The sequence below is a fragment of the Mchenga conophoros genome, linkage group LG16 (assembly GCF_057382185.1).
Source record: "Mchenga conophoros isolate Kocher_MC1m ecotype Shallow Benthic linkage group LG16, M_conophoros_male_GT1.1, whole genome shotgun sequence".
Classification (NCBI taxonomy): Eukaryota; Metazoa; Chordata; class Actinopteri; order Cichliformes; family Cichlidae; genus Mchenga; species Mchenga conophoros.
In genome coordinates, this window is record NC_140541.1 from 6558738 (window position 1) to 6572066 (window position 13329).

At 38.6% G+C, this 13329-nt stretch overlaps 1 protein-coding gene across 3 annotated transcripts in view; it reads left to right on the forward strand.

Annotated features, from left to right (window-relative positions):
• plekhm3 (pleckstrin homology domain containing, family M, member 3) overlaps positions 1-9271 on the forward strand; it is a 49427-nt gene extending 40156 nt beyond the window's left edge. For all 3 annotated transcript variants that reach the window (XM_085249584.1, XM_085249585.1, XM_085249586.1), the window contains 2 exons: positions 1735-1892; positions 3639-9271. In XM_085249584.1, the coding sequence (XP_085105710.1) occupies positions 1735-1892; positions 3639-3801 (321 nt within the window). In that variant the 3' untranslated portion in view covers positions 3802-9271. The remainder of the gene's footprint in view (positions 1-1734; positions 1893-3638) is intronic.
• The last annotated feature ends 4058 nt before the right edge of the window (positions 9272-13329 follow it).

Here is a 13329-nt window from a genome sequence, read left to right on the forward strand (position 1 = left end):
TCAAATGTTTCAGTACGACTTTGCTAAGCTACGAACCCGCCCCGCTTGATGGAGCATTAGGGCTATTGTAGGCAGGAGCCTCGCGGAGTGATACGTACTGTGCTTCAACATAATATTACCGTATTGTGTGTGTATAACCTCTTTTTAAGTTTTGTGGATATTATACATGGTTATGCTGAGGATATGTCGGCCAGTTTCCACTGGAAATGCCTTTTGGTTAAACTGTCAGCGAGGAATTTGCATTTGCACTGTTAAATTTTTATATAACTTTAATGCACATAAAAAACAGCTGCTTGTTTAAGTGAAAATACATTGATGTTTTGGTTTTTTGCACTAATAAAGTTGAGGAGTTGTAAAGTGTTTTGTCTTACGATTATATTGTCAGTTATATCGTTATCGCAAATTTTCAAATGTATATCGTGATAAATATTTTTGGTCATATCGCCCTGCTCTACTATTGTCTCTACTGCATGTGATTAGGAGACTGAAACAGTGTCTGGTCAACATAGCTGATCCTTTGCCTCTGGTTTAATAACTAAAGAGTTCACTAGTATAAAACTGGTGTATTATACTGAAATCTGTGATTATTCATCTGCACGCATGATATTATGATGGGGGCCTGAGCCCCCTAAAGGTTAGATCATAGAAATGCCCCTGCCTTTCAGCAACCAAATCTGCATGAGCTACAGTGCTAGCTCCTGGCACATTAGCAGAGAAGTACAGCTGTTTGTCATCTGCATAGCAAGGATATGAAATGTCTTTGTCAGTCAGACATGTAAAGACACATATATTGGCAACCTTACAACATTCCAGTAAAGAGGATGATGCTTCTCTGTTGGTAGACTGACTTAATAAAACTGCTATAATAATAATAATAATAATAATAATAATAAAGCCTTCAATGTCATGTTTTATTTCATAGGTGTCAAACTCTGGCCCGCGGGCCAAATTTGGCCCGCAGCCTAATTACATTTGGCTCGCGAAGCCATACCAAATTATTATTAGAGCTGGCCTACTGGTATTATACAGCTAATATATATATTGTTTAGTATTAAGCTTTGCTTGTTCCATATTCAGTTTTTCAGCAAAACGTGTTTGAGTCCATAAGAAAAGATTCATTCTTATATCTGGAGGAATAAATATTTTTCAATAAATATTAATGTTAGTCCGCGACTTTGTTCCAGTTTTGAATTTTGGCCCACTGTGTATTTGAGTTTGACACCCCTGTTTTATTTGATTACATTGTCCCTCTGTTCAGCACTTTGGCTGACACTTGATGTCTCTTAAATGTGCTATACAAATAAAGCTGACTTGACTTGATTGTCAAAATATTATAGTTTAAGCTGCTTATTATAAAATTGCTTTCTGAATTAGTTATATTAAGTTAAATGTTATCAAACACACTCATTAGGAATTTTGTTTAAACATTAAATGTATATGTTGAGCTATGATGCATGCTTTAGTACTTTTAATTTAGTTTTTACCTCGGTGCGTGTGACTAATACTTTATTGGCCACCCTAAAGATTTTCAACTTGTAAGAAAAAACTTAAAAAAGAAAAGATAAAAACAGACAAAGGAGGAGTTAGTGGGATTAAAAAAGATAATGAAAGAAATCAGAAGAAGAAACATAGCAACTGTCACACTTATTGTTTCATTTCATGTATTTCTTATGTCTCCTGCTGCTCATCTTTTTTATCCCTCACACCCGTCCATGCTTTCTTATCATTCTCTAGGTGATTGATGGAAAACTCGCTCCTTTCCTGTCCAAGGTGATCAAGTTTGCCAGCTCACATGTTTTCAGCTGCAGCTTGTGTCGAGAGAAAGGCTTCATCTGTGAACTCTGCCAAAACGGGCAGGTCATCTATCCCTTCCAGGAGAACGCCACCCGGAGGTACACATCCTTCGATAACCTTTCTACAAGTTAAACATGACTGGTTTTACATTTGGAAGATCAGATGGAAGATCAGCGCACATAACTGATAGTTTCCAGATAAATGTATTTAAAGTTGACTCAGTGGAGTCAGGAGACTTTATTGACTCAGTAATTGTTTTGAATCCAGAAATTGATTAAAAACAGTTTGCATGGGAGAAAGCCGGGTGAGCTGACACTTTGCTATCTGGAAATGAGGTGCTAACGTGTACGTGAGTTTTTGAGCACCAAGACTGAGTCTGCTGTTTGTTACTAACACTGGTTGGCATGAGAGCTGTGTGTGTGTGTGTCTGTGTGTGTGTGTCTGTGTGTGTGTGTCTGTGTGTGTGTGTGTCTGTGTCTGTCTTGGGTGCAGGGATTGTCACGACAGTGTCCAGAACCTCGTCCCCATCACTGAAATTCAGAGTGACAGATATCACAGAGATAAGAGCTGATCAGGACCAATAGTTGAAAGACTGTGAGCTCTGGACGTACACACACCCTACTTGTTGAGCTGTGTTTTATGACTTGAGAAGTGTTAACTGATAACAGTCATATCTGCTGTCCTTACTGGAACAGAGCTGTAAAGATTTACTGAGCTGTTGACTTAGTTACACATACTCAGAAGATGCAGGAAATGAGCAATAACTGGGCGTTAATTGCCTATCCTACTTCATGGACAGTTCCAATCTATTGCTATCAGATTACAATGTAGTCTTTGTGGTTTTAACAGTGAATCATATTATGGAATATTGCAATATGCATTTCACTTAACAGTTTGGAAACTACATTTTATCAGTTTATAGTTATCGATTTATTTGGAGCTTAAAGTCATTGGGAAATCATCTAAAATGCCAAAGGAAACAGGAAAGAGCTTGTTGGCCTGGACACTTTGGTTAACCAGACACTCGTATTTCTTGACTCACCAGATCAGTGTAATCAGCAGGTAACTTAAGACCCATTATCAAATCTATATGCGCTTCTCAGTATCACTTATTAATCACTAGTAGTAAAAGTGTTAGACTTCTTTGGAAGTTTGGTTGTTTCCTTTCTAACCAAAATTTAGGTGGGAGCCCTGATGCCACTTTCACTGGTATAACAAACACTTGCGGCTGATTTGCTTAATTTTAAAAAGATTATTTTTAATTACAAAAATTCTGTTATAGTTTTGGACACTTAGTAAACTTGGTTAAAGTTTCAAATTCAGACTACCTTAAACACTCAATTTAAAAAAAATTTCAACTCCTAGCTCTGCATGATGTCATTGAGCACAAAAGCCACACCCACCTGCAGTTCAAACCTTCTGTTTTCAAGGGTTAGCAAATCAGAAGAAAGCTGGTTTCAAGGTAGGAGGAGCAGCTCAGGTGGCTTATTTAAGAAAGGGAATGAAATTGGATTGCACCAGTAATCTGAGTACAATAAATATATTTAGAAGTCAGATTCATGCAATGCTTTAGTAGATATAAATGATACATTCTCAAATATGTTTACTTAGCCTTACCCTGAACTGCCAAAGCATAAGGTCATGCCACATATATGCACCATAAAGACCTAATCTCATAATCTCACCACACAGTCACCATCCACTCCTTCCTCACATAATTCGCCACTCAGTCCTGCAGGGCCAAATGACGCCTGATGCATGGCAGTTGGTATGGAGTCTGAATCTGACTCTCTGATAGTGTCCTTGTACAGCTGGTGAAACTTGACCGATGTGTGTGTTTGTAGGTGTGACAGCTGCGGCGCCGTTTTCCACGCCGAGTGTCGACAGAAAGCACAGCCGTGTCCTCGCTGCGTTCGCCGGGAACTCCACCACAAGAGGCCATCGTCCTTCTGGTCACCTGATGACGACAGCCCAGGCTGTTTCCACGTGCCCTACCAAGACACCTGAGACAAATACCTGCAGGAGCCATAACAAACAGGGCACCGCCGCCCAGCCATCACCCTGGACAACAAGGGCCTGTTTCTCTGATTTGTGTGTGTCTGCAGGATGGACCTTGTGGGAGCAGTGACCAGGGAGTGGACTTGGAGCACTTTGTTGCAGCGTCAGGTTTGTGTTTTTGTGTGTGGACTTGCCAACGCACACGCCTGAGCCGAGCACCCTTTGGTTTGCTGTAAAGAGCAAGAAGAAAACCAACTGAAGAACTGCTGAGTCAGGCTCTACAGATCAAACTACTTGCATTTTGTAGTCCAGCACAAACCGATTATCCTCTGATTATCCTCTATCCCATCTCCTCCTCACTCCTCATTCCTACCTTTTACATTTTTCCAACTGCAGGAGTTAGACCTGCATAATCGAAGCTGATCAACTGGAGGAATTCAAGCTTAAAAACAATGTTGTGGATTGTAGCCACCTGCTCTCAAAGTCCAGCTTAAGTTTAACAATAAAATGAGTAGTCAGTAGGCAGAAAACTAGTATACAATCTCGGCAATGGATGTGTAAAAAAACATTAAATTTGCTGCTCTCTTTTGGGTGAAATAAGCAAATTTTGAAATCCCCCTCCTCCGAGACCATGCAATGTTTTTGTCTTTGTTTACAGACTAAAATAGAGAATAACTGAAAACAGATCTGTGTGTAATGGAAATGCGTCAACTCATGTTAAAGTGATAGAGCTCTCAAAACTTCAAACCCTTTTTTCACCATTTTTCCTTTCAGAGAGAAAGAGACATGTATTTATGTCAGCAGTCAAATATTAAAGGGTAAGGTATCAGTTTATTAATTTTATAATGGTAGTCAAAAGTGAAACACATTTTATAAGCTGTATTTTTTTTCCATGTTCTTATTGACCACTGATAAGAAAAAAAAAACATTTTAACAGAAGCTATTTGGTCTAAAACTCCACAGTCCTCAGTCTGCAATCAAGACTGAACCTGAGATCACTTTCAGAACATGCTAGAGTGAATGAAGTATACAAACGGTGTCCTTTGTAATAGGATTTAGAAAAGTGTGTTTTAATGACGAGTGCAGGACAGGAAGGAGTGATTCAAATAAGCTGTTTTTACATGAAAATAGTGCCAGGAGGAAAACTTCTCAAAACAGTCCTGCAGCACAATCAGCTGCTTTACCCACATAAGAGCAGATTTCCTATAATATTACTAAAATCACATCTTCTCTGAAAGCACAGGTGCGCTGACGCAGAGTGGCTCATAAAAATCATAAGACCAGATTTCACAATAGTGCCACAAATTGTTGTCGAGATGCTCAAAGTCCCTGAACAGAGTTACTGTAAGTGACAGATTATTTTTTCAGCGGGACTCAAATGTTCTCAGCTTGTCTCGTAATGACAGTATTAATTTACTAAATCAGCTAATATTTGTATTATTTATAATATTTTTACTGTAGTGTGTGATAACTCTGACAGCATTTGGAGCACGTGGATAAACCCAGCAGAGTGGATTCTGCTGCAGGGCTGTTTTAATGAGCAGTGATTTAGTTTGTTTTTTTTAAACTGTGGCAACGTGTCTGCAGTGACATTTACAGTCTGACTAAATCCAAACTGACCACAGCTGCTGCTGTTCTGAAGAAACAAAAAAAATAATGTGTATGAAAGTATAAAAATCCTTCCCCTCTCTTCTACTTATAAGTTATTTAACGTGTGGATTTTCACTCACTCACTTGATCGCTGTTTCTTTAGTGCAGACTCTGTCAGTGTGTTTGGGCACGTTTTCTTCCCTCCATCTCTCTGACTGTAAAATAACAAAAGGGGCAATAATATAAACTGTAACTTAATTGTTTATTGTTGCCTTTTCCCCCTCCTGTGTCATTCTACTTCCTGTTGTGCTTTATTCATGCAGAATCTATCAAGCATGATAGCAGCTTTAGCGTTTTAGTATCTCTATGCAACCTAGATGGCCTTTATAATCCACAGCTCTGATGTGTAAAGGTCTGGGAACATGTTCTTTACAGCGCTGAACGAGCTGTGTTTACATCAAGTTTTAAGAATATAATAATGAAAGGAAATTAATCTAATTAATTTTCTGTCTTCTTTGCTGGTTTAAGAGTAAATAATTAAATCCTGCTATTTTTTTCTGGTTTGGTGTAGAGTGAAATGTTAGATACAGTAAGCTTTTATTTTTTCTACATAAAATATGAAACTGCTCCAATCAGTAAAAGATAGTAAAGTCTGCCTGTAGTGATCGATGAAAGCTGCACTCTCTTTGTTTTTAGGCACTGCTATAAAATCAGATTTCAAATATATTGCAAACCAGAAAATATTGGATTTCTCAACGTCTTAAGACTCAAGGACTGCAGCTTTAAAGTTCAATATGCCAAAATGTGTAATATGTTTTGTTTTTTGTCTTTTGTTTTTCTTCCTAACAAGCTGAAATCTCAGTGCAGACTTTTTCCCATCTGTCCTTTCTTAACCTCCTCTTCATCAGCTTGTTTGAGCCATAAAATTACATCAATGTTGAAATGTGACAAACTTCAGCTCTGGTTTGATTCAGGAATATGTGTTTTTGTGAGATCAGTGACAGTTCTACGTGTTTGTGAAGCACTCAGGATGCTGCGCGTTGAAACTAAATAGGTGTTTGAGCTGAAATTAAATCATTTTTATTTATTTTACTTATTTATTTTTGTTTGTTTTAATGGTCATAACTGAAGTCATGTCGGGTGAGATTAAAAACAGTGTTTAAGTTGTCAATTGATCGTGCCTGCTGCATAAAAACCTTTTGTTTTTGTTTTGTTTAATGAAGTTTTTTATTATTATTATTACACTTTTTGACTGTGAACTCATGCTGTTTTTGTACTTTGGAGCCCAGCAGAGGTCAAAGATTATTTAACTGTTTATCACACAGATCAGAGTTTTGCAGGGAGAATAAATCACATGTAATCAAGTCCAAATCCAGCCCACCACACAAAGTTAGCTCATCTGTTTCCAGTTGCATAACGAGCATAATCAAACCTCATCCTCATCCTGGCCCCAACAAAGAGCTTCAACTCAGAGGATCAAAATATGTCGATTTAGGGATTATATTCCTGTTACAGATTGCCAGATTGTAGAGTTTGTTTGTTTGTTTTCAGACTATGGCTATTTTTACAAGTCTACACATCACCCACAAAATCTGATTTCATGCCACTAAAACATTTCACACTGCAAAAGGCAAAAGATTGAAAGCCTTTTTTTCTTTTAAATTCCATAAACTATCAACTGAATAAGCACACAAAGCACCAGTGATGCATAAATTATAGAAGTGAAAGGCGTTACAGGTTTTCTGTGTGTGGAAACAGGCAGCTTAGACAAAGTTATACACACAAAGTACAGACTCGATATTATGATTTTTGCACAATATGCAAAAAAAAATGTGGGGCGTTATCCCCAAAATATTAATTTCACAAGCAAAAGTGCAACAGTAGAAAAAGGACTCAAAGAAGAAAATGACTGAAGAAATGAGGCTACATCTAACTAACCAGTGTTTGTGTGTCTGTGTCAGCCACAATTTCATACAAGTATAATCGACTGAGCTGTGTGTGGGTAAAGTGGGTTGAAAAATTAGAACCTGTGTGAAGCAAGAGACATGCATTTACTTTTGGCCGACTTACTAAGTGAATTGGCTACAATTGTTTCAAAGACAATAAATATATTAGTAAAAGTTGAATTCAAACAATTACCTGTAAAAACTGGATACTAATTACCGTAGTACTTTATATTACCGTTGGTAACAATGTAGTAATAGTGGGGCAGTAAGAAACAAAAGCTAATAATGGCACAATTACAAGTTATTACCACTTAATTACAAAGTAATTATCTTGTATCAACGCTGATATTTATGATGTTACCGGTACTGTAATGCTATCATTAGCCTATATCTGTGAATCTGAGTGAAATATGGGTGGAATATGCATTTGTGTAGTTACTTGTTTAGACCTAATTATCAAACATTTCTATACTATGCACGCTATGAACTAAGATTGCAAACATAGTAAACATTATGCATGCTAAACATCAGTTATTGTCATCTTAAATAGCTCAGAGCACAAGTATAGCCTCGGGGTGATGCACGCTTCTCTATTTGTACAAGTGAAGTCATCTGAATAAATACATAAAACACAGCAAGAGGTGTGCAAACATCCTGAAGACATAAGCCAATATGCAAATTGACGCAAATGCAGACGAGGTCTTAAAAGACATGTTTGCATAAACAGTAACATTAGAATCTGTCCAGAAGTCATGCCTGTCCTCATCTGCCCCAAACAAAATGATAAAAGTGACATTAAAATCAATTAAGACCCAGATGTTTTTCTGTTTGTTGTTTCTGACATAATGCAGAATTAATTCTAGTATTGTAATATGATAATAGTATTCTAAAATATAAAACATCAACCAACATTACCTTATTTTGAGGTTACTACCAGTTTCTGCAAGTCAGTGTATAAAAATTTGAATACAGATATTCCTGTTTTGTTGCTAGCAGGTTATTATTTTTTTATCAACATATTACTATGATTAGCTTTTGGTTTTGCTCCATAGGCATATGGCCTGTTATTACCCATCTGCATAAATGTCAGTGTAATATTACTCAGCTCTTTATAGTTGTTGATACAAGATAATTATGTGTTATAATTATAATATAATTAATAAATAATTTTTATCTCCTCATTTCCAACTTGTTACCTCACTTTTACCATATTTTTACTGATCTATAATAGAAAGTACAACCATAACTATTTTTTAAAAGGTAAAAGGGACATTTAGTTCTGTTGCTCCAGTCTAATGATGCATTTTTAAAGAGCAGAAACCTAATTTATGGAAAGAAAACCCATATAGGACAAATACCTGCTGGGCCCAACAATTTGCCGCTATGTAGCTAAAGTTACTTGATTGTGTACTTTGAGAAATGTATTAAATTACTTGCTAATTTTATGCTGTTGTTTCACTGCAACCTGGAAGTGCAGGTCTATGTTTATTTGATTTTTAAATAATACTGCAATATTGCAACATCTGCAAATCTCTTATGTCTTTTGTCCCAGCTGCTTTTTTATTTCTTTACATGACTGCAGTGTTATCCTAGTAACCTCCAGCTCAAGCCTAAGTTGAAATTTTAAGGAAGTTTTGTTTTGTTTTTTTGGTACTTGACTTGAAATGTTGCTTATGTTTCAGGCACATGGGGATCATTGCAGTATGGTCTTAGAGAATAATATATTGTACAGTATTTAAGCACAGTAGCTGGACTGAAAATCTTTTGCACTTTTAAGTTTTTTTATTGTCCTTGTTTATCCTTGTTTTCACATCCAAATTCTGATGCAAATACAGGGAGTTGAACTTTTTTTTCTGTCTTATTTAATCAGCCCTTCCTGCTGTTGGATTTTGTTCAGATTTGTCTGCTAGTCACTGATGCCAATAAAGACAAACTTCTCAACAGTGAAAGTGTTTTGAGTGCATGTTGAGAAATTGTTTGGGTTTCACTGCATTAAGGATTGCTAATATTTTGTGTACAGTACAGTGTAAAAATGTAAGAATGTACTACATCTCAGGCCCTCCAAGGTTTGGAGGCCTATCTCCCCCCACCACCACTTCCCCTGCCAGTGGCGGACCCCCTCAGACATCGGTGCGTTGGTGGTTCTTTGTGTCCGGGGATGGGCGTCCAGGTACACACCGGCTCACTCCTTGGCGGCCGCTTATCGGGGCCTGGAGCCTGGGGCTCGCTCGGGCCACTTCGGAGGTGGGGTGCCCCCGGCCTCTCGGCCTGGGGCTCGGTCACTCAGGCGCAGCTGGCTGCCGGCGGAGCTCACGGGCGCGTCACTGCAACTCCCACTGGCTTCTGCTCCGCGGCTGCTGAGTGAGCCCTCATCTGGGACTCTCCTCAGCTCTTTCCGGGACAGTGGCGCGGCTGCCCCTCTGTTGGTCTTCCTTGGTCTCTTGTGTTCTGGGGGCCTCTGGAGTTTTGATCTCCTCCATACCTGCTTCACGCCCTGGAGGACGGGGCTGTGGCCCCCCCACACCCTCTAGCAGATTATTACATGAAGGAACCTTTTAAAAAACAAAAAACAAGCGCGTCCATGCTCACAGGTGTACACACGGGTGATCACACCCACAAACTACACCCTTTTTGGCTCCTACCTCAAAGCACACTGTGTTCTGTTGATCTTAGGTGCTGCACAATAATGTTTAACATTTAGTATTTACTGTCATATTCCCATATATCATTGTGATGTTGTTTATTCTATTACTCTTGTTCTCTTCTGCTTGCTTTCTTTTTTCTTTCTCAGCAGGTGATCCAGGTGATTGATATATGCATTTTTTTTCTCTGCCCGTTCTGTTGGTTTTTGTCTTTTGCCCTTCTCCCCCGTCCCTCTTCTCAGCTGTTTCTCTTTCCCTCTTTCTTTCTCCCCTTCTTTCCCCCAGGGAAAAAAAAAAAAAAATGTACTAAGATGCATCCAAGAATAAGAGGTGTATTTTCTAATTGTAAACCTGGATAATTATGAGTCTGAGCTGAGGGTGGAAGAAGTACTCTAAGCTTAAATTGAACTTATTGGTATTACCATGTAGTAGAAATACTCTTGCTACAGATGTGTAGTTTAATTTTGCATTAAAATATAGTCATGATACAAAAAGTAAAAATTGTGGGGAACTTTGGGGTTCTTCAGAGAACTAGAGTTACAGAGAGTGATTCAAAACAGAGGAAATAATCAGTGATCAGCAGTTCTCTGGGTGAAAAATGCCTTGTGGATACCTGAGGTCAGAGGGGTAACAGCCCTGCTGCTGATAGGAAGACAAAAATAACTCCGGAAATCAGAACACTGGAAAAAAACTGTTGTCTGACAAGTCTTGATTTCTGTTGAAGCATTCAGACGGTAAAGTCAGAATTTAGCATAAACAGCATGATCGCGTGGATCAATCCTGCTTTGTATCAACAGTTCAGACTGATGCTGCTGACACTGTTGGTGTAGGGGATATTTTCTTGAGGCACTTTGGCCACCTCATTATCAACTGAGAACAATTTAAATGTCACAGCCTGCATGATGTTGCTCATGTCCATCTCTTTATGACCACATTGTACCCTCATATGATAACATGCCACATCAGAAAGCTCAGATCATATAAACTGGATTCTTGAACACGACAATGAGTTCACTGCACTCAAATGGCCTCCACACTCTCCAGATTTCAATCCAATAAGAGAACCTTCTGGAACAGGTGATTCGCATCATGAATGTGCAGCTGACAAATCTGCAGCAGCTGTGTGATGCTGTCATGTCAACATATCTGCCCTGTCAGATGCATGCGTACTGCAACTGATTCAAGTGAAAGATATGTGTATATGCAGCATTAGACTTGATTTTTTACTTGGTAATTTATTAATCAGTCATCTCATTGCAAGAAGGCAAAGTTTTGATTTACTGACATCAATCTGATTTCTTTTTTCTTTAGAAAGGAGAAAGACAAGTCTGAGAAGATGTTAATATTGGAAACTGACAAAAAGTGGAACTTGAAACAATTCGAGGGCAAACACTTTTTGTTAAAACAAAGAGAGGTATCCTACTAGTCATCTGAATAAATATACAGTGTGCAAACATGCTGAACACATTTGCTAATATGTAAATTACATGAAATGCAAATATGCCTTAAGTATTTATGCAGCAAGATTGAAATCATGTGTTCATAAGTCATGCCTGTCATCACCTGCCTCCAGTAGACATTAATATGGCTTTAATATCAATGTGTGGCTTCAAGGGTCATACTTGAAGATAACTGCTAACAGTATTTTTTACAAAGATATGGTTGTTCTCAGAATGTGTTAAGATACATCCATGGATAATGAAGCTGTGCATTAGTATATCTTCAGTGAAAATGAACTTTGGAGTAAATACATGACATGACTATGTCACAGTTTGAGAATGACAGTGACTTCACTGTGGTCGAACAGGAGATTTACATCATAGATCTGCAGCAACTGTGTGATATCATCATGTCAACATAGACAGAAATTCTCAGAGGAACCTTCCCAGCATTTTGAATTTATGCAACAAAGAATTAAGACTGCTTTGAAAGTAAAACTGGTCCTACCCAGTACTAGTAGGGTCTAACTGATGAAGTGACCTGTGAATGTCTATAGCATAACTTCTATATCATAACCATCTCACGACCCTTCAAATTAACCTTGTGACTATCCTATGTCTTTTGCACCAACGTAGTCCTTGACTACGTTCTGTCTTCTCAGAAATACCCCACAACAAAATGTTACACAGGAGATGTTAGGATAACTTCTACCGGAATGAAAATCATGAAATAATTGCACATTTTTCCCTGTGAAATTGCAAATTTCATGCAGTAGACCCTGTCGACGAATGATTCCAAATTTGGGCCAGGAATTTTTTCTGGTGCCATGATACTGAAAGCTTTTGCGAACCTGCAATAATCTGTTTTTGTGTGGGGTGTGTGAGGGGTAACATGATGGGATAGAGATTGGAAACCAGTACTTTGTGGAAAAGAGATCTTGTGGGGCAGAACATTTAAACTGGAAATTCAATTCAATTTATTTCAATTTTATTTATATAGCGCCAAATCACAACAAAAGTCGCCCCAAGGCGCTTCATAGATACAGAGGAAAAACCCAACAATCATATGACCCCCTATGAGCAAGCACTTCGGCGACAGTGGGAAGGAAAAACTCCCTTTTAACAGGAAGAAACCTCCGGCAGAACCAGGCTCAGGGAGGGGCGGGGCCATCTGCTGCGACCGATTGGGGTGAGAGAAGGAAGACAGGATAAAAGACGTGCTGTGGAAGAGAGACAGGGGTTAATAACAGATATGATTCAATGCAGAGAGGTCTGTTAATACATAGTGAGTGAGAAAGGTGACTGGAAAGGAAAAACTCAATGCATCATGGGAATCCCCGGCAGCCTACGTCTATTGCAGCATAACTAATGGAGGATTCACTGAGCTGACTTATTGTACTCCATATAAGGTAGAAAACAATGCAACCTAAAACTGGGATTATTTAATTTGTTGAACTTTAACTTAAACCAGATGTTAGATGCCTGTATTCTCACACTGCGCACTGCATTGGCAGCTGAGTTTAGTACCACATTTGAGTATTTCATCCAAAGTCTCAGGAGATAAAACTCTTTTTACAGAGCAATAGTTTAATGAGAGCACAAGATTCACAGATTGTGACACGTGGATCATCTCCATGTGCCGAAAAGCGCCGTGTGACGTGAACAATTTCCAAATTAATTCACAGTTTGCTGAGGTGAAAAACGATAACGTGTCAGTTTGCAGCCGATGATCAGATTATGAGCTCAGCCTCAAGCTGAGCTGAGAGAAAACAAGATCCATGTGAATAAAGGTGCATGTAAACCTGCTAGAGTGAACATGGATATTGTGTGAGAGAGCTGGGAGCTCAGAGGCTGACTCATTTGCCTCTGATGTATGTCGAGCAGTGGGCAAATTGAAGCTGAGTGTCGACCGTGCTTAAT